The following is a 23,026-nucleotide window of genomic DNA, read 5'->3' on the forward strand; positions in this document are numbered from 1 at the left end:
TTCTTTACATACTATTTCTTCCCTACCATTTAACTTGCTTATTAAAAGTCTATTTTAATTCAAAAACATCTGGGTTCTTTCCCAGGTATATGGAAGCTACAGAAGTGAAGACCACGTATCTTAAGGAGCTTTCTGATTAGTTCCACTGACTTATTATGTATATACATATATATACATAAATTTGTATACAAGTATGCTATGAAGAGAATCTGGTAAGTTTTATCGTAAAGACAGCCAAACACAAAAGCAGGACAGAGGAAAGAGAGTGACTGCTAGGCTCAGGAAGGGTTTCATGACGGAATCTGAACTGGACCTTAAAGGCAAAGGCAGAAAGGGTATTTCTCTTAAACTAAAGGAACAGCTTGAAGAGGGAGAGGGAGGTGAGAAACAGATCCAGGCTAGAAACAGAAAGGTAGACTGCAGGGGGTAGGTCACGGTAGATCATGAACGTCATGCAAGGGAACTGGGACTTGATGCAGTCGGGAAACACAATTTTGAGCAGATAAGTGTTGACCAAATTTATGGTTTGAGAAGCAAATAAAGCGTCGTTGTAGGCTGAAGGTGGAAATTGCCAAGTTTGGGTAAGTGGTGAGCACACCCACGTTGCTTTGATCCTCTCTCCCAGAGAAAAAAGAACAGGGCACTTCTGTTCTGTCAGAAACTGAAGCAAAATTCTCGGGGCCTTGATGAGACACTTCACAGTCACTAGGGCACAGTCGGGCTACAAGGTAACCCCGGCCAAAGCTCCAATCCGCTTCAGGAGCCTCCAGAGTAATTCTAAAATGTTCAGTTTGATCTGAAGTGAGGAAAATGGACAGACTAAAAAGCTTCCAAGGTTGATCATGAGAGCTTAATGTTCTCCGGAAAGATCCAAGATCCCCAGTCTACTCTTTGCAATAACTCCCCAGATCATTCCTTAAATGGCTTAATCCTACCAATCCCCCAAACTAGGCATCCTTCTAGGGCCTCTGAATTTTTAAGACTATTCTTTAAATATTTCATAAAACTGCTGTGATTGTTTTCGAGAACTCGGCCTGTCTTGGGGTTGAGAAGGTCAAGAAGGGCAAGAGAAAGGATCCCAGTAAAACGGAAATGAAGGAAAAAAGGAAACTGAGAGAATAAAGCCCCTGACTGGGAACTTTGGGTATAAATTGCCTTTTTATTCAAAAAGTGCTTTGATCTCCTATTCCTTTAGAATTCTAAAACATTATAGAACCTATTCATGAATATTCTTTCCTCCACATAAAAAACTTTACCCCAACGAAACTCCTGTTCACAGAAGAACGTGCTTTAGCAGCAAAGTCTCAGACAAACCACATTTCTTTCCACTACTACTTCTAAATTTCAAGACTTCCTCAAGTTGCCTTAATTATGGAGCAATTATATTTGCTATAAAATCATTTAAATTTCATAGGTATGTTCATCATTTTATAGGAAAGACTAATGAAGTCCAAAATACTCTGTTTTAAATATTACTGAAGTATAACAGTGACCTTCGTGTTTAAAACGGTTAAGGAAGAAGTAATAAACACAAGCCAAAATGTAACAATAAACCACTGGGAGAGAACAGTCTCTTCCACTAAAGACAAGAACAGCATTTTTAATTCATATATTATTTAATACTCGACTGTGACCTACTTAAAATACCATCAGCTTTACTACACAAGAATATAAAAAGATGCACAGTTATAAATAACATCACTGCTAAATGAGAGGTCAGTCACAGCTGTTACATATCTCTAGTTATCGTCACAGGGCTTAAATAAGCAAAAGCTCTCTATGACATCTCTTTTTTTTGTAATTTAACACAACAGTAAGGTTCCCAAGACACCTGCTTGGATTGATGGGGGGAGGGCAAGCAGAACTCTGCCATGTATTCCAATGTTAAACTACACCTTACAATGTCCACAGGTGGCAGTTTGGAAATGCTTAGTTTTCTGAATATTTGTATATCTATGTATTTTTCTATATATATAAAATAACTTAGTATTTTATAAATACAATAATTTTAAGAAATGCAAAACTTGAAAGTCTGTTTCCTCATATTTTGCTTGTAAATAACTAGTTGTGAATAGAATTATTTCTGCTTCATACAAATTGTGAAAAACAAGTCCTTTTTAGAAAAATTCACTTCTTGACATAAAGTCCACTACTTCATAATCTATGCCATTTTTTATATGCACCCAGTAGTTTAAAATACTTTTCATCAAAATTTATATGAATTTTATTTTCCTTTAAAAGACTGAGGAAAACAGGAAAGAGGAAACGAGTATTCAAGCACTGACTTCAAACACAACATAACACTCGTCATTCAACTTGTGGGTAGCATGAATTGGTGGTACTGCTATCTTTTGTTCATATGACTTCTAGATTTACATATGTTCAGAGCTTACCACTACTTTAGCCTTTCTTCTTTAGTCAATTATGAAAATTATATTAACAAGCATGTCTTCCATATAAATTTCACACAACACTCAAAAAATTACATGTCAGATAATTTATTTAGACATGGCACAGGAAAAGGCTAGGAATCCCCTTTTGAATATAAAAGAGACTGTTATACAGAGTTTCATGACATGACAGCTATTACATAATTTTAAAGGGCATTCTGGGAAATCATATATATTGAATATTTATTACCTACCTGACACTCATGCTAAGCACTTTATATATATAGCTTACTATTATTTTACATACTACAGATCATAATTATTTTTATTATTAGTTGCTTAAGGTAATCGTCTATCAAATTCTATGCATTTAAATTTTCCTATTTGTTAGATTTTTGTACATTTGCATTTTTGTTATTTAATTTAATTTGGCTATCTGGGATATCAGACATGTATATAAATACACACCATTAAAAACGCCAAATACAATTAATTCAATTTAGAATAAGCTATTAATCCCATAAAAATAAACCAAAAACCCCATACATTTATAAAAAGTTTATGTTCAATCAAATCTAAAATTTTTATAAGCTACATATAAAGAAAAAAGCATGAAAAAAACGTTACCTGAGAAAAATAACAACCATACAACGGAAGCCATTTTAACCCATCTTTGAGCACATAGCGCACGTGTCCAAGAGCGTTCTGCCTGATGGCCAAAATATCCGCAATAATCCAGTCAACTGCAAAGACACAACCCCATTAGTGCACAAATGACCCAAATGTGAATTCCAGCATTCCTTCACACAAACAGAAAAGGCCTCTTCACAAGACTCTATTAAGAATATGCTTTGAAACATTATTAGAATTTTAAAATTACTTTATATCAACCACAGACATTTAAACAATACAAATTCCGGTTTTTTGTTTGTTTTTTGTTGGTGGGTTTTTTTTTTCTTTTTGCATTTCCTGAAAGACACTATTTCAGGGATAAAATGCAAAGTCACAAACCATCAAAGTGATCCCAAAGCAACATGAACAAGAAATAAAATAAGCTTCTCTAACCCTCCAATCCCAAAGGCTGCCTGGGGCAGGACAGGGGACTAGGAAGTCACGGGCGCTCAGAGGTCAGGGAGGGGCTGGAGAAGCAGTTCTCTGCAGGAGAAATGTAACTTTCTCAGGTCAGCTGGAGGCTGATTGTAGGGCTCACACTTGCCATATTACCTTCCAGTTCCAAACACAAGAAGAATGATTAAAGAAATCTGTTTCCTTCCAAATGATTTCCCAGAAGTCCTCATTTAGAAGTAATGTACACAAAGGGCAACACATGGTATGCCCACAAACAAAAGTAGTGGATATTATTTCATTATTACTATTACTACTACCACCTCCAGGAATGCTCAGAGTACTTATTCCACATGTTCACATTAGTACCACAGCTCTGTTACTAGAACAGTATTTCCATTGAAACCTAGAAAAAGGAAAGTTGGCAGGGAACCTGAACAAGGAATTTTAAGAGAGAATCCTGTTAATCAGAAAGAAAACTCTAAATGAAATTAACCAGTGGCTCAATATAATGGAAATTTGGCTCTCATGAGCCACTCCCTTCCCTGGGCCCATACATACTTTTTAGTTGGATATTGGAACCCTGGTAGAAACATGCCATCAACAACAGGACGGGAATAGCAGGACTGTGTTGGTAGTAAAAAGACCAGTATGTCTGGAGGAACAGTCAAAATACAGGAACTAAGTCAGGCTGCTTTATAGCCCAGATGTGGAAGTAGACACTGATCATAAGGCTGGTTGCTTTGCTAAAGTCAAACGTACCAAAGGCAAATAGTCTGAACCTGTCGTGTTAATAAAGTCAGGGAAATACAGATACATCCAAATTCCTATCAACCCTTTGTAGCGTCAACTTTTGTCCTATAAAACTGAATGTAATCATTAATAAGCTAAATTGAGAAAAATGCATTTCAACTTCTTTTACTTGATTTACCGTATCTAAGGCATAGGTAGTAATAAAAGCAACAAAATCATGAAGAGACACAGTTGACAGAAGGAAGAGAAACGAAAGCCACAGGCATAAGTGATTTTTCCACTAAGGTATTACCATTGATCAGGTTGTTTTTAGCTTTGAATTCCTGGGTATTTTTTAAGTAACAGAAATCGAATTTAGAAAGTGTGCATCAAAAGCAGATACAGGTTTGAAGAAATTATGAAGTGGGATTTTTTTTTTGGACTGAATTATTTGGAGAACTAAAAAGTACCTTAACCAATGTCAGTTTTGTTGGTTTTGATACTGTACAATAGTTAATGTAAGATGTCGCCATTGGAAGAAACTTGGTGAAAGGGTCATGGGACTCTATGTACTATTTTTGCAAATTCTTGTGACTCTATATAATTATTTCAAAATAAAAAGTTTTTTAAAAAAGTACCTTAACCTAATCTAAAATATATACTGCACTATTTTGGAGACCAGAGTCTTCTACGATTCCTCTGATGGAGGAGTAAGCTATAATTAAACCAAAACATTTGAAGAGGCAAAAGGAACTGCAGACATTAGAAAGTCATACAGTGTTTAGGAAATGAGTACTTACATATTGGTACAAGCTTTCTGCAGCTTAACAATAAAAATATAAAATGTATATCCACTTCGGCCCACCAATTCCACTTCCAGAAACATAACTTACAAGAAGAAAGAATGCCTAGACTAAAGAGCTAGTCAAAGAAACAGAAAAAAGAAAAAAGCTTACTTATACCCATCAGAGGGTGAAGGTAAGTTCAGGAAAATTCATAGTTTTCACATTCCTGACTTTCTAAAAAGTAAAATCACAAAACTACAAGGTCATGTATAATATCTGCATAAGAAATTCACGTTTTAATAATAAGAAAAAATTTTCATTTAAATATATAACAACATATATAGTCTTTCTTTGAATGCCCACATACTTTCCGTAGAAAAACCTAAGTTTCACGCAAATGAAATACAAACCTGTGCTTTGATGATTTGCTAAATATATTATATTTTCTTTATTTTTTGGCAAGTCTCCATATAGCAATATCTAAAAGATAAAACAAAAAGAAATATTATTTTGATATTTTAAAACATGTACTACTGTACCATACAAAATAGGACAATGTCAAAAAATTGATAAACAGTGTCATGAATATTTCTATCCATGATTAACAAAATTAGATTTCTCTTAGAAGACCCAGAGACCATAAATGGCAAATGTTTACAAAGTAGTTAAGTGTAGCGTAGGTTGATGGTCATAAAGTAAAACAGAATAATCAATATCCTCATGAGAAAGATACAACAAACATTTACTGACTGCTTACAATATTTGAAATACTGTTCATACGGTGTATCTTCCTTCAAAGAGCCTACAGTGTAGGGGAAGAGACAGGCATGTAAACAATAACTGAAATGAGACCTAATGCAAATATTATGAAAATACAGTACATTTTATTTTAAAGAACTGTCAATTCCAGAGCAGAAGTAGTATTCATTAGGTGCAATTTCAGCAGATGAGATAAAGGAAGAATGTTTATGAAAAGATGAACAAAGAAATGGAAGCGGGAGCATCCGAGGCCTGTTGGGGTACACCGAGCAGTGTCATGGTCAACACACAGGCTGCACGCAGAGTTCGTGAGCTGGAGCAAGGAGACCAGAAGGGAAATCTGAACCAGAATGAAAAAAGTCTCCTGAGCATCAAGTAGAGATTAAGACTATACTCTATAAGTAATAGGGAAACACAGTGCCATGATCAAGACTCTATATGTCTCTAAAGAACAGAGGGAGTCCAGGGTAAGGGGGCCCTCTGGGAAGAGAGGAGGCTGTGAGAGAGGAGGGTACGCAGGAGGTGTCAGCTCCAGCAGTCATGTTTTCTCTCTTAAACCGGGTATCACAGTTGCTTGTTATATGAGTCTTTCTGTATTTCTCTCTCTCAAATATTTCATAATAAGTTAAAGAAATGAGAAGTATATTTATAAAGACTTCAAAGAAATGACCGCTATTCCTTTATTCATGGCATGCTTGTTTCTTCATCTTGTCACCACAGATTATGCAGGATTATGAACTAGCTAAGGCTTTTAATCTTTTAGATATCCACTGTGATTATCTTTTGGTCACAACACTACTCATTAATATCTTAACAGAAGAAAGAAAAGGACAAGAAGCCAACAAATCTGTCGATAAATGGAATTAGATGACAAAGCTCTGGAGGCCAGGGGCTCAGACTGAGGCTTCTATAACCTTCCTTAGAAAACTATACAGTGCTATGCAAGTAATATGCATTTAAATATTTGCTCAATAACTTTTTATTAACAAAGTTTATCAGTCATCAAAAAAAAAAAAAAAACAAAACCCACCCTAAACCAACAGTTTGATCTGAGCAGGGTTAAAAGTGGAGTTCTGGCTTGTAAGTAATCCCCATTTTCTTACCAATCAGCCAGAACTGGTCCGAGACCACTGAGTACGGTGCCCTAGGCTTAAAGCACTGCCGCTACAGGAGAGAGTACTTCTGGCTTAACTTCCTTGGCTAGCATATTCGCATTTAAAGGCTGCGGTTTAATTGATTCAACCTGAATACCACTCTTTGGCGACCTGCCTGCCCTCCAGCTGAAGGCGATGTTTGAACTATCCAATTCCCTTTCTTGCTCTGAGCTTGATTAAGAGACTGCCAGGCTGCAGCCTTTGAAGGTAAATAACAAATAAGTTATTAAAAGGCATTTTTTTACTTTGATTGTAGTAATCATTTTATAATGTATACATATACCAAAATATCACGTTGCATACCTTAAATATATACAATTTTTTGTCAGAAATAATTGTTTTAATAATAAAATAGACATTTCTCACAGGATTATAGCATCAACCATAGAAAACATAGCAGTGCAAATTTTACCTTTTATAGAGGTAGATATATCCCATTTTAAAATAAAACAAGCACAGTGAGGGTGGACAAGAAACCACAAAACTAAGTATAATCATCTCCTGTCATGGTAAACGATTCCCAGGAGCGAAGACACTCAGTGCAGGCCCTGGCACAGGAATGACGCCTGGCCGCCCTCGGGTCCAGCTCTCTGACTGCACACTGAAGTAGGCCGAGGCACACAGAAACCGCGGTGTGCTGTTGTTCAATGACTCCTCATCAGTTCACGGCACCACCAGCAAGAAGAGCCCAGACCTCCACTTTTTGGCTTGGTCCCTTTACTACACCATGCTGGCCTTCAAATGCCAGTTTTCCACTTTCGTGTGCAGACATAAACACAACCAAAAGCTCTGAAGAAAAGGCCATCTCTGCGATCCCTCTAAGGCTCACCAACCCTCCCCACTCCTAAAGGGCTTCCACACAACGGACGTTTTCAATGTACTGTTTGATTAGCTCAGTAACCAAGTCAAACATGTTCCGTATTTAAAAACAGATCTTCAGTTGCAGCTGGAGTAAGATGATTCAGTTGAGCAGAACAGATGCGGAGAATGTAGCGCTACTGCAGATCACTCAGAAAGGAACAAAATCCTAATTCACAGCGGTTGAAGGGAAAACAAACCCACAGTTCATACTTTTACATATGCTTAGTGCCCCACTGAAATAAAAGCTATTTCCAAGGGAAATGCAAAAGACGGTAAGCCTTTGACAAAACATAACTTAGGATCTCAAAGTAGATATTTGGATTGACTGCCTCATTTAAGTTTTTTCACTTGTCACTATAAATGGAACTCAATAGAAATAAAAAAAAAAAAGAAAGAAGTTAGAAACCGATAGCCCATCATATTCAAAATTTTTAAAGTTCTAAAAGCAAAGTGAAAAGAACTGTAAATCTTGCTGTAACAGTTGCAAATTATTAGTAAGTACTTCAAATAAACATCCAGTAAAGAAAGAAAGGACTGCGTAACCACAATGTGTATGGGTCAAACACACGCAGTTTTTAAGGTCCTTCACTTGACTGATTTCCAAAGCTTCAAAGAAAAAGCATTTTACTCTAACTGAAAATTATCAAACTTCTTCCATTCATTGAAGTGGAAAGGTCATTTGTTTTTAAATTTACTAACGTGGAGAGGAAGAAAAAGTTTTAAGAATGCAGATTCTCAAAATAATAGGACAGTTATTACTATCATATTAACAAGTATATGACTAATGAGATAGCTGTAGTGTTTTCTAAATTTAAAAACGGTCATAAGAACTACAAAATACCCACACAACTTATTAAACGATTATGATTATCTACAAGATCACCTGCACCCTCTCATTGTAATCATTTTACATCAGCGTTCCCTTAAACTCATCTCTTCACTGCAGCCTTCCTGCCTTCTACCCCGACACCAGGATCAACCACTCCCCACTTCGCATGAGGACAAACCCCATTCACACTCCAATGGGAGCACCAAGGACACCTTGTGTAAACTTATTCACAAGTCAAGTCCCCCTTAATGCCCGTAAGCTCCTCAGTGGCCAGGACAGGACTTCATCATTTTTCTACCCCCAGAGCCTAGCACCCAGATGGTTTTCAACACATACTTACTGAATCAGTAAGTTGCACTTTTATTTTTCACAAGTGCATAAAGCTATACCTCATTTTCAACAGTAAAGTGTTTTGGAATAAACTTAAGTAAAATACTTTAAATGCACCAGTGACTTTTTAAAGGCATAATTCTGTGAATCTTCTAGTATTTATATTTTAAATTACATTAATCACTTTTTTTTGCAGGTAATCTGTTCCTTCAAAACAAGGCACATAGGAAGAAATCATTTTCGGAGAAGAGCCAAGATGGCGCCGTGAGTAGTCCTCTTTGTCTCTCGCCCTTCGAGTCTACAATTATTTGGACACTTATCGCTTGACAAAGGATATCCAGACAGCATCTCAGGACGTCTGAGACACCCACGCGACTATACATCGGAAGGCGGATGGACTTTCCTCTGGGAGGATGTGGAAATAGGTGAAAACTCTCCGACCCCGACGGGCAGCCTAGTACCCGCAAGCGGCTTTCTTCCAACGGACGCCCCCAGAGGATCCACACACATCTACGGCAGGAGCGAGAACACAACAGAGGAGCGACGGTGGAAACAGGTGACCAGAACCCTACCTAAACCCCCTGCAATTACTCCTAAACGCAGAGGGAAACTTTGGAGTTGCACACCTGAGCCCGCGGGGAGAGTCTCTCCCCGCCATTGGCGGGGAGACCCAGCCTGGTGCTCGGGGCGCCCGGAGGGTCCCAGAGAGAGACACGGAGGGCACGGAGATCTCCCAGCTGCCGTTGCCCGCCCCGTGGGACTAGGGATTGCCGGAGATCTCGGAGAGGACCGGGGCCGGGGGAACTTTCAAAGGCCGGTTCTGCGACCCGGAGGGGAAGCGCCGGACCTCTGCCGGGGCAGCAGACAAAACTCTCTGTCTGCCGTTAGCAGAGGGGCCACGCTGAGCATTCACGGCTCCGGGAGAGGCCCGGAGAGAATCCCAGAGGGCGGGGCAACCCCAAGTGCCGTTGCCCGCCCCGTGGGGCTAGGGATTGCCAGAGATCTCGGAGAGGACCGGGGCGGGGGGAACTTTCAAAGGCCGGTTCTGCGACCCGGAGGGGAAGCGCCGGACCTCTGCCGGGGCAGCAGACAAAACTCTCTGTCTGCCGTTAGCAGAGGGGCCACGCTGAGCATTCACGGCTCCGGGAGAGGCCCGGAGAGAATCCCAGAGGGCGGGGCGACCCCCAGCTGCCGTTGCCCACCCCGTGAGGCTAGGGATTGCCGGAGATCTCAGAGAGGACTGGGGCTGGAGAGAGTTCCAGAGACCCAGCTTAGTAGCCTAGGGGGAAACCCTACAGGCTCACAGCAGCCTTAGGGAAAGCCTCTGCACAGCACCAGTAGAAGGCACCCAGCCGCCAGCCACAAGGCTGGAAGACCCCAGGGCAAAAGCAGCATAGCTAGGTGTACTAACCACAGACTGTAGAAGATGCCAATAGCTCTCCTGCGACCCATAGAGGACAAGTGAGATTTGGTGGGTGCCGACAGCAACGGAGCGACAAATATAAGTGATCCCACCCCTGGCCGCAGGAAAAGCCCATAACACCGTTGCAGACCCCAAGGAGAGAGCACATCTAGGTGGGCTGCAACAGTAGGCACCTGCAGCCTGAAGCCCCCCTGTGACGGCCCCCACGGCAGAGGAGGGAATCCAAAGGGCCGCTGTGGCTACGAAGAGGGGCCCAGGCCCAGTTAGCAACTACGGACAAGGTTCCTGGTTGGTGAAGTATAAACAGCTGCTCCCCCCACCGCAGCAGCTGAAACAAGTGAAAGGAGCAACTAAACTCTATCTCCATGCGGAGGCACAAATCAACAACATCAAGCAATATGAAAAAATACATTAAATCTCCAGAACAGAAAGAAAGCAACAAATACACAGAAAACAATCCCAAAGAAAATGAGATATATAACCTAAATGACGATGACTTCAAAACAGCCATCATTAAGATTCTCAATGAGTTAAGAGAGAATTCTGACCGACAACTCAACGAGTTCAGGAGCTATGTCACAAAAGAGTTTGATACGATAAAGAAGAACCAAACAGAAATATTGGAAATGAAGAACACAATAGAGGAGATTAAGAAAAATCTAGATGCTCTGAACAGTAGGGCCGATAATATGGAGGAAAGAATTAGCAATTTGGAAGATGGCAATATAGAATTGTTGCAGGCAGAGGAGGAGAGAGAAGCAAGACTTAAAAGAAATGAAGAAACTCTCCGAGAATTATCAGACACAATTAGGAGATGCAACGTAAGGATTATAGGTATACCAGAGGGAGAAGAGAAGGAGAAAGGGGCAGAAAACCTATTCAAAGAAATAATGGCTGAGAACTTCCCAAATCTGGTGAGGGAGATGGATCTTCAGGTGACAGAAGCCAATAGATCTCCAAACTTTATCAATGCAAGAAGACCAACTCCACGGCATATAGTAGTGAAGCTAGCAAAAGTCAACGACAAGGAGAAAATATTAAGGACAGCCAGGCAAAAGAAACTAACCTACAAAGGAACCCCCATCAGGCTATCAGCAGATTTCTCAGCAGAAACTTTACAGGCTAGAAGAGAGTGGAATGATATATTCAAAAATCTGAAGGACAAAAATCTACAGCCGAGAATTCTCTACCCAGCGAAAATATCCTTCAAATACGATGGAGAAATAAAAACTTTCCCAGATAAACAAAAATTAAGGGAGTTCATTGCCACAAAACCTCCTCTTCAGGAAATCCTCAGGAAAACCCTCATTCCTGAAAAATCCAAAAAAGGAAAGGGGCTACAAAACCAAGAGCAGAGGAGATAAGTAGAAGGACAACAACAGAGAGTAGTAGCTCTACATCAGAACAGATTAAACCATGGGACGAGAAACAAAGGAAACTGAAGAAAACCGGAAAACAAGACACAAAATGGGAGTGGTAGGCCCCCACGTCTCAATAATCACTCTAAATGTAAATGGATTGAACTCCCCAATCAAAAGACACAGAGTGGCAGGATGGATCAAAGAACAAGATCCAACAATATGCTGCCTCCAGGAAACACACCTCAGCCCCAAAGACAAACACAGACTCAGAGTGAAGGGATGGAGAACAATACTCCAAGCTAATAATGAACAAAAGAAAGCAGGTGTCGCTATACTAATATCAGACAAGGTAGATTTCAAAGCAAAACAGATAAAGAAAGATAAAGAGGGACAGTATATAATGATAAAAGGGACTCTCCACCAAGAAGACATAACATTTATAAATATATACGCACCCAACACAGGAGCACCAAAATTTGTAAAGAAACTCTTAATAGAACTAAAAGAAGACATCAACAACAATACAATAATAGTAGGGGACCTCAACACACCATTAACACCAATGGACAGAACATCCAGACAGAAAATCAACAAGGAAATAATAGAATTAAATGAAAAATTAGACCAGATGGACTTAATAGATATATATAGAACACTTCATCCAAAAACAGCAGGTTACACATTCTTCTCAAGTGCACATGGAACATTCTCAAGGATTGACCATATTTTGGGAACCAAAGCAAACATCAATAAATACAAGAGAGTTGAAATAATATCAAGCATCTTTTCTGATCATAACGCTATTAAACTAGAAATCAACTACAGGAAAAAAGCAGAGAAAGGTGCAAAAATGTGGAGACTAAACAACACGCTTCTCAACAAACAATGGATCATTGAAGAAATTAAAGAAGAAATCAAATATTATCTGGAGACAAATGAAAATGAGAACACGACATACCAAATCATTTGGGATGCAGCAAAAGCAGTCCTAAGAGGGAAATTCATCGCAATACAGGCTCACCTCACTAAACAAGAAAAAGCTCACGTAAGCAACCTCAAACGACACCTAACGGAACTAGAAAAAGAAGAACAAACAAAGCCCAGAGTCAGTAGAAGGAGGGAAATAATAAAAATAAGAGCAGAAATAAACGATATTGAAACAAAAAAGACAATAGAAAGGATAAATGAAACAAAGAGTTGGTTCTTCGAAAGAATTAACAAAATTGACAAACCCCTAGCCAGACTCACCAAGAAAAGAAGAGAGAAAGCGCAAATTAATAAAATCAGGAATGACAGAGGAGAAATCACAACAGATACCAATGAAATACAAGAGATCATAAGAGAATACTATGAAAAACTATATGCCACAAATTGAACAACTTGGAAGAAATGGACAAATTCCTAGACTCCTACAATCTCCCCAAACTGAATCAGGAAGAAATGGAGAATCTGAATAGACCAATCACAAGTAAGGAAATAGAAACGGTAATCAAAAACCTCCCCAAAAACAAGAGTCCAGGACCAGACGGCTTCTCTGGAGAATTCTACCAAACATTCAAAGAAGACTTAATACCTATTCTCCTCAAACTGTTCCAGAAAATTGAGAAAGATGGAGAACTCCCTAACACATTCTATGAAGCCAACATCACTCTGATCCCCAAACCTGACAAGGACAACACAAAGAAGGAGAACTACAGGCCGATATCACTGATGAACATAGATGCAAAAATCCTCAACAAAATTTTGGCAAACCGATTACAGCAATACATCAAAAAGATTATACACCATGATCAAGTGGGATTTATACCAGGGACACAGGGATGGTTCAACATCCGCAAGTCAATCAACGTGATACACTACATCAACAAAATGAAAAACAAAAACCACATGATCATCTCAATAGACGCAGAGAAAGCATTCGACAAGATCCAACACCCATTTATGATAAAAACCCTCAGTAAAATGGGTATAGAAGGAAAGTACCTCAACATAATAAAGGCCATATATGATAGACCCACAGCCAACATCATACTCAATGGACAAAAGCTGAAAGCCATCCCTCTGAGGACAGGAACAAGACAAGGGTGCCCACTTTCACCACTCCTATTCAACATAGTACTGGAGGTGCTGGCCAGAGCAATTCGGCAGGAAAAAAAAATAAAAGGAATCCAAATAGGTAACGAAGAAGTAAAACTCCCGTTGTTTGCAGACGACATGATCTTATACATAGAAAACCCCAAAGAATCCACAGAAAAACTATTAGAAATAATCAACAACTACAGCAAAGTAGCAGGGTATAAAATTAACGTGCATAAATCAGTAGCATTTCTATACACTAACAATAAACTAACAGAAAAAGAACTCAAGAACTCTATCCCATTCACAATCGCAACGAAAAGAATAAAATACCTTGGGATAAACTTAACCAAGGAAGTGAAGGATCTATACAATGAAAACTACAAGACTTTCTTGAAAGAAATAGGCGATGACATAAAGAGATGGAAAAACATTCCTTGCACATGGATTGGAAGAATAAACATAGTTAAAATGTCCATACTGCCTAAAGCAATATACAGATTCAATGCTATCCCAATCAGAATCCCAAGAACATTCTTCACAGAAATTGAACAAACAATCCTAAAATTCATATGGGGGAACAAAAGACCACGAATTGCTAAAGCAATCCTGAGCAAGAAAAACAAAGCCGGCGGAATCACAATCCCCGATTTCAAAACATACTACAAAGCTACAGTGATCAAAACAGCATGGTACTGGTACAAAAACAGGTCCACAGATCAATGGAACAGAATTGAAAGCCCAGAGATAAAACCACACATCTATGGACAGCTAATCTTCGACAAAGGAGCAGAGGGCCTACAATGGAGAAAAGAAAGTCTCTTCAACAAATGGTGCTGGGAAAACTGGACAGCCACATGCAAAAGATTGAAAATTGACCATTCTTTTTCACCACACACCAAAATAAACTCAAAATGGATCAAAGACCTAAAGATTAGGCCTGAGACAATAAGTCTTTTCGAAGAGAATATAGGCAGTACACTCTTTGACATCAGTTTCAAAAGAATCTTTTCGGACACTGTAACTCCTCAGTTGAGGGAAACAATAGAAAGAATAAACAAATGGGACTTCATCAGACTAAAGAGCTTCTTCAAGGCAAGGGAAAAAAGAATTGAAACAAAAAAACAGCTCACTAATTGGGAAAAAATATTTACAAGCCACTTATCCGACAAAGGGTTAATCTCCATAATATACAAAGAACTCACACTGCTTAACAACAAAAAAACAAACAACCCGATCAAAAAATGGGCAGAGGACATGAACAGACATTTCTCAAAAGAAGATATGAATATGGCCAATAGACACATGAAAAGATGTTCATCATCGCTAATCATCAGGGAAATGCAAATCAAAACTACACTAAGATATCACCTTACCCCCGTTAGATTGGCAAAAACATCCAAAACCAAGAACGACAAATGTTGGAGAGGTTGTGGAGAAAGAGGAACCCTCATACACTGTTGGTGGGAATGCAAACTGGTACAGCCACTATGGAAAACAGTATGGAGATTTCTCAAAAAGTTAAAAATAGAAATACCCTATGACCCAGCCATCCCATTACTGGGTATCTATCCTAAGAACCTGATATCAGATATCTCAAGAGTCCGTTGCACCCCTATGTTCATCGCAGCATTATTTACAATAGCCAAGACGTGGAACCAGCCTACATGCCCAGAAACTGATGATTGGATAAAGAAGATGTGGTATATATACACAATGGAATACTACTCAGCCATAAAAAAAGACGAAATTGGCCCATCCACAACAATGTGGATGGACCTCGAGGGCATTATGTTAAGCGAAATAAGTCAGTCAGAGAAAGACGAACTCTATATGACTCCACTCATAGGTGGAAATTAGTATATTGAGAAGGAGATCTGATCAGTGGTTACCAGGGAAAAGGGGGGGTGGGGGGAGGGTACAGAGGGGGAAGTGGTGTACCCACAACATGACTAACAAAAATGTACAACTGAAATCTCACAAGCTTGTAATCCATCATAACATTAATAAAAAAAAAAAAAAAAAACAAGGCACATAAAACATATGGCTTTTTTTAATTCTTCCTAATTCTTTAAGTAATTTTAGGTCCATCCATTTTTTTAAAACTCATCTAAAGTCCCTTTAGAGAAAAAGAACAATTTCTTTTTATTAATTCAGAAGCAGACAATAAAAATGCTTTGTGAGTAATTATCTTCACTGCAACTGACACACTAGTTACTATTCTGCTTTAGTCAAACTTGTTTCCCTTGCACAAACTGGCTCTCAAAGGCGGCTTGAATTCAGATGTAGACTCCTTTCCCCTCACCTTGACCATATCTTTACACTGTTTTTAATTTGCTCCCACGACACGCAAACTGCTTGAAGACCCCCTTTTGTATCCTGAGAAGAGGTAGTAAAATGAAATGAAACCATACATTTAGCACAGTAGAGGATCCGAATAACAAGGCTACAGAGACAGATATACAGCATTCTTTCTTTGCAAAAAAGTCTTCACTGATCTCAATAATATCCATTGTCTTGCAGCATGCAAAACGAATGATGATCTTTTTTTTTTTAATTTCTTTCATTGTTCTTAAACATAGATGATGCCGTTGAAGGGGAGCAGAATATGCCATCTCAAACTATACCACTTTGGTACAAGGATTCTTTCAAGCTGAAGGCAACTGAGAAAAAGCACATGCAGGAAGAGCTCTCAGCTCTTCCCCTTTCTGCCAAAAGGTGGGGCATAAACTTCCTTTGGCAAAGGCGACTTCCATTTCCATTCCTACAGTGTTCCCTCTAAAGTACCAGAAAGATTAGAGACAGCACTGAGATGTCTGCATAGCAAACCTTCCTACAATTTCCTAGTGACCTGCCCACAATTTACCAGCCCTAAGGGCCCAAACCTCCTTTTCTTCTGTCTAGTCATGTCTCCACAATTTATCGCTCTTCGTTAATATGATAAACTCCTAAGTCGAGTCTTTTGGTTTTCAGTTCTTTTCTGTGAGGCCTCAGCACATGTAAAAATATTAATATCAATAAAATTTGTATGACTTTTCTCCTGTTGATTTGGCTCTTGTCAGTTTAATTTGCAGGCCCCAGCAGTGAATCAAAGAGGGTAGTTTTTCCTCCTCTAGACTGTAACATAATAGTTACCAAGAGCACAGGCCTCCAAGTATTTGATCAAAAAATTTGCTTTTCTGGGGCTGGCCCCGTGGCCGAGTGGTTAAGTTCGCGCGCTCCGCTGCAGGCGGCCCAGTGCTTCGTTGGTTCGAATCCTGGGCGCGGACATGGCACTGCTCATCAGACCACGCTGAGGCAGCGTCCCATATGCCACAACTAGAAGAACCCACAACGAAGAATACACAACTATGTACCGGGGGGCTTTGGGGAGAAAAAGGAAAAAATAAAATCTTTAAAAAAAAAAAAAAAAAATTTGCTTTTCTTTCAACAGGTACATGCTCAAGTGGGGATGGGGCCAAGCGAGGAGGAAGCAAGCACGAGGCTGGGGGCTGTGGTGTGGCCGTCGGGGTGGACATCAGTGGGTACCATCAGGGAGAAGAGCACCACTCTGAGCATCCTGACCTGGAGACATCTGTCAGACGTTAATGTGGAGCCTCGGGGCCTGCTGGTGCATGCGGCCAGAGCCAGACAAGCCCCCTGGGGAGGTGTGGGGCAGGACGGGCCGCCCAGGGAGAGAAAGGACCTGGGGACACTAGAGTCAGGGGAGGATGAGTCTGCCAAGGACAGGTGGGGGTCTGCTCTGACTGGGCTGTAGTGAGACCACAAGTTTTATTAAAAACAAATTGTTTATTCAAAAGCAACCATCCAACAACTCAAAATGCAGAGCAAGAAGGATGAGAAACATCTCACTGTCCAAGAGATTGTTTTAATTTTTCACTATGTGAAACTCAAACTTCATTTTTTAGGAAAGGTTAACTGTAACTTCAGTAGACAGAAACACAGAAAGATTCTTCACACAGACTAGTTTCCATTCAGTCAGTCGACTGTTTCTAGCTGTCTCAGTTGGGACAGATGCATTTACAGAACTGGCTGTGCTCGCCTTCTTCACGAGCAGCTTGCATTTGCATCTTAGTCCATCACCTTACTAACTATGAACTTTAGCAAAAGGACCTAACCTCTCCACACCTATTTCTTTACCCGTAAAATGAGTGTAGTAATACTAATTACTCCTCATGGGGCTGCGGTGAGATGAGACTACGTGAGCTCCTTCACACAGTGCCCGGAGCACAGTAACCATCCAAAAAAATATTATTGTTATTACCCAATAAAGTGAAACTTTTTATTCAAAGCTGCTAAATGATTAAAAGGATAAGAAAACCAGGGATCTAGTCTTTCTTTTAAAAAGTCTCTGCTGATGTAGAAATGCAGCTATAAACAATGTTTCAATAAGATGGTAGATATAATTTACAGTCTACGATGTTTATAATTATTTGCAATGAACTTTCAAATGTATTTTTATGCCAATGAAATATATCACCAATTAACCAGTACAAAATTTCTATTGTAATGCATACAAAAACTATGGTCTTTTTCTGCCCACTTTGAAACATTTCATTGAATAGCCAAGTCATGATGCCCCTCTGAAACAAGGTCAAAATATAAACACAGCCATTTGTCTAACAGTCAGTATGACAAATTATCATGCAACATCTCAATGGAACCTTACAAATCACAAAGCTTTCTTGTGCATTGCCATGTTGCCTCTTGGTATTGTGCTAACTTTACAGGGCGTGCTTCTTCTGAACATCTATGATGCACCATTCATCAAGCTGGGCAGCTTCACATACTATCCCCTTTAGTCTTCAAAATAACGTGACAATAAGTATTCCATTTAAGGATGAGAATATCAAGTTGACAAGCTGATTTATTCCAGTTGATACGCAGTGTGGCAGAAAACTGGAAATTACACCCTGGTCTCTTGTGCTTTCAACTGTAACAAACTATCCTCTGCAAAAACTCCAAACAAAAAATGTCAAATGAGAAGGCTTCCCCGTAACTTTTTCACTTTGAATATTAACCAGAGAAGATAAGAAGCTTGTGAGAAAAAAATTCAACCTGATATAAAAGAAGTTCCCCACAGAAATACAAATTAAGAATGAGAGCAAAGCAATGTGTAAGGCCCAAAGAGCCGGCATTCGCTGTGCGGCACCTAACTCAGATGAACCACCCGCTTATCTGTGCACAACCACCTCCCAGCTAAGTAACGGCTGGAATTCAGCCGCGTTCCTCCTCTATCTCCTCAGAAGTTTGCTCATTTCTCTACTTTGCAACTTATCTCACCAACAGCTTTTTTTTTTTTAACTGACTTCTTTCTACGCTGCTAACTTGTGTGTTATTTGACAGTGGAGACTATTTTATTAATCTAAAATGCTCGCACCTAGCACACAATCAGGACTTTCCAGGTCTCTCCCCCACCACTTCTTTCTGTGCCTGGAATTCCCACCCAGGGATGCGGCAGAGCAAAGCTGTCTTCCAAATGTCACTTACACTTGTACACACAGCCCTCTAAAATATCAGGCAACACTTGCTTATTTGGGGTTTTTATTGCTACTTCCTACAGAGAAACAGAGGAAACAAAATAAACCTTACAGAATGGCATATGTTCAAAAACTGCAAAAACCACAAGTTTTTATTGACAAGTAAACAAAGTTTTCTCTGTACTGCTGGCTGTTCCAGAATTCCCTCTTTTATAAGGTCTCTGACCTTAATTCATTCGCACCCTTACTGCTGAGGGTGGAGTTCTTGTTTCTTTCTCCTTTAGCTACTTCAGTAAAGAATGCAATTAAGACTCACTACACAGGTAGACCCTGTTAGATCAAAACGTGTCAACCACTAAGGCCATTCAACAACCCCATCCTCAGAAGGACGATGCAGCCACATTTCCACAGAAACACAAATCAGTAGCTCTTGTAGACTGCTCGGCCATTTTGTTAAAAAGGAAAAATCAGGTCATTCTCCCCTTTATCACCACCTCCGAGGGGTCATGATCTTGTAGAGGGGACAATATATACATCAATATATGCTAACATTATGCTACTACTTTATAGGTTAATGTCACATATAAGTGATCCCGACATGGAGATGGGGTGAGATCACAACTGATGAAGAAAAGCTGGGGCTTGAGTTGGAAGAAAGCATACAGAGAAGAGCAGTCCAAAGGCACCTTGTTGAGAATGTACTGGTAATTTGGGTGGAATTGGAGAGGAAGCAGCAGTTGGGCTACAGTGAAACCAATGAAGAAAAAAGTTGGCCAGGGCAGAATTTAGACAGCCGTGAATGCCATGCTTAGGAGTCTTCATTTTTATTCAGTTGTCAATTGAGAACCTCTTTTCCCTAAACACGCCATGCTACTTACTCCATCCAATTGGAAGATTCAAAGCAGTTCATAACAGTTGGTACAGCCTTCTTGAATAACACAAGCAAAGTTACTGTGTATCACAAAGCTAATAAACACAAACACTCCAATTTCAGCATTCCACTGTAACTGTCTGTCCATGTTTTTCCTAGTATGAATACCTTGAGGGTGGGGATCTCATCTCAACCAACACAATCACACCACCTAGCAAATCATCTTTGGAAAATGGACGCTGAAGCTAGACTGCCTTGGACTGAATCCCAGCTTACCCACTAAATACTAAGTTGTTAGGAACGCTATCCTCTCTCCTTTTTCCTTCATATCCAATCACAAAGCCCTACCAGCCACCTCTAAAATAGACCTGGGATCCTTTCTATTCTCTTCACATCCACTCTTTCCACTATTCTGACCATCACCTCCCCCCTGGATTACTACAATAGCTCCCAAACAGGCCCTTTTTCAGAGCTCCACGCAAATGTCACATGCTCAAGGAGCCTTCTCCAAACCCCCACCCTCCACTCACTAGGCCAACAACCTCACAGAGCACAGTACTTTTTATTTTTTCTTGTTATTGTTTGTGTCCCACCAGAAAGGATTCTAGGGATTTCTTACTGAGAAGTTACTACTTAGTTTTGGATTGTATTAATATCAACCTCTGTTTAAGAAATTATAATAAACTGAGAAAATATTACAGGAAAAAATAACTTCCAATCCCATTTAAGAAGAGTCAACTCTCAGTTTATTCAGCTCCACAAAATTAGACAAATTTACAAAAGAGGGAAGGTAAATTATGTATAAAGATTCTTATTTTCCTTTGCTTTCCATCACAACGACACAGAGGTGTCCCCAGAGGTTATGGGTATACTTAGTGCTGCTATAAAACCCATCTAAGAAGTTAATTTGATGGAGATGGAGTCTTCCCACAATTCACACATTTATTTAAAAGCTCTTGGAAGAAATCAAAAGTTACACACCCAACTGGTTGCATACCTGGGAAAGGTGAGTGTAGGTAGAAAGAACTTTCTCAAAATATTTTGGTAGTGTTTGAATACTTTATTGCATTGATTTAAAATAAAAAAACAATACATTAAAAAAAAATCTCAAACAAATGCAACCTAAAATAACTGGTATGCTCACAGTCCAGGATTTATATTTACGGAAAGCGTAAAAACAATTTTACACTTCTCTAAGATTTTCTAAGTCTATTCCCTAGCCAGACTTGGGTTGTGTTAGACTGGAATCATATTTGAACGGGAAATGTTAATCTCTGCTATCAAAGGCTTGTATCATCCTGCTTAAACAAGGAAATGCAGAGGCAGGCCTAGATGTGGCCGACTCGGAACTGACAGTTCTAAACTGAGGGAAGTAATCGAAGGTCTCTTAAGATCTTCACATGGATGACAAACAAGCAGAGAAAAAGAAAATTAAGGATACAAACAACAATTTATGTTCTGAGGAACTGGATATAAGGAATAACCAGGAATCAAGCTCTTTCGTCAAAGTGGGAAATAAAAGAAGTCACCATTGTTATTTTGTATGAGACTTCAAACAACTAGATAAGGTAAGAGGCCCTTCTACTTTTGTTTGTTTTACAAATTTAATCTACAAATCCAATCTCTCCAAAGAAAGTAACCAGACAAAAGACTAGCCACACATTTAAGCCCAGGCAAAGCAGGCTAGAACTGTATCTACGGTAGGGCTTCTACAGGAACAAATGTATTCATTTCCTCCCCCAGCTTTCACTAACACTCAGCAAGAACGCAGGACAAAGTTGTACTTCTTGTCCAAACAGTAACATTGATCTGTTTCGAGACCAGGTCTCCTATTTTTAAAAGCGCGCTTTTGAGTTCAAACACTGCCACCTTCTTACACCAAATGCCCAAAACCGTCAAACGCGGGCCCGACTTCAATGTTCACCCGCACCCACGTCGCTAAGCACCAGAACAGACGGTAACACATGATGGGGAGAAGGGGCGGCTGATCCCACTCGGAGCCTCAGAACAACGTTACTACAGCTTCCTAGTGACCTACGGGACCTGCAGGAAGCCTGAGGCCAAACCCTTAAGTCAGACCATGAAACTTCCCCCGCGGGGGAAGGATGGGGTGATGGCACGTGGTCCTGCGGCCGGCTCTGCCAGGGAGGGCGGAATGACCCTAAAGTCTCCGGGGGGGGGGGGGGAGCGGCTACTGGAGGGTTCCAAGCCGGGAGATGCCCCGGAGCCCTCGCGGGTACTCAGGTGGAGAGAGGGTGCGGCAGGTGCGGCGGTCGGGCCTCACCTGCACCCCGGTGTAATTCTCGAAGAAGAAGAGCACCATGCTCTGGTAGATGCAGTAGAGCCGGTCGTCCACCGCCTGGTAGAAGCGGGAGGGCAGGAAGGCGGAGAGCAGGCGCCAGGCCCCCCAGGCCAGCACGTAGGTGGGCGCCGAGCCCAGCAGCACCGCGGCGGGCAGCACGCAGCGCAGCGAGTACATGTGGAGCACCAGGGACAGCAGCATCTTGCCGGCCCGGCGCGCGGCCCGTTCAGCCGGCTCCTCCCCGGCTGCCGCCTCGCCGCCGCCGCGCTGCCCTCCGCCGGCAGCCAATCACCGCGCCGCACCGCGCCCGCCGCCGCCGCCCCCTCACCGCCCCGGGCCGCCGGCCGCACCTGAGACGCCCAGCCCGCGCCCGCTCCGGCCTCCGCTCCCCGCCGCATGGGCCGCGCCGCCGCCGGGGGTGGGCGGACGGGCGAGTGCGGGCCCGGCGCGCTGCTCGCGGCCGCGGCACAACGGGACGCCGCGGCCCTCCGCGGCTCGGCGGCTCAGGAGCGCTTAGACCCCATGACCCTCGGCCGTCACCCTACGCCCCTGTCGGGGGCGGGCTCCGCGGCAACAAAACGCCTCTTGATTGGTCTCCCGTTACCATA

General features: G+C 40.9%; 1 protein-coding gene across 3 annotated transcripts in view; it reads right to left on the minus strand.

The window, feature by feature from the left end:
* The window catches only part of AGPAT5 (1-acylglycerol-3-phosphate O-acyltransferase 5), a 57,872-nt gene extending 34,921 nt beyond the window's left edge, over positions 1–22,951 (minus strand). For 2 of the 3 annotated variants that reach the window (XM_044760497.2, XM_044760496.2), the window contains exons 1-3: positions 22,401–22,762; positions 5,383–5,452; positions 3,018–3,133 (exon numbers count right to left, since the gene is read on the minus strand). In XM_044760497.2, the coding sequence (XP_044616432.1) occupies positions 3,018–3,133; positions 5,383–5,452; positions 22,401–22,619 (405 nt within the window). In that variant the 5' untranslated portion in view covers positions 22,620–22,762. The other variant, XM_070499948.1, reaches the window with a different exon arrangement.
* Between the last annotated feature and the right edge of the window lie 75 nt (positions 22,952–23,026).

The sequence above is a fragment of the Equus asinus genome, chromosome 27, assembly GCF_041296235.1.
Source record: "Equus asinus isolate D_3611 breed Donkey chromosome 27, EquAss-T2T_v2, whole genome shotgun sequence".
Lineage (NCBI taxonomy): Eukaryota > Metazoa > Chordata > Mammalia > Perissodactyla > Equidae > Equus > Equus asinus.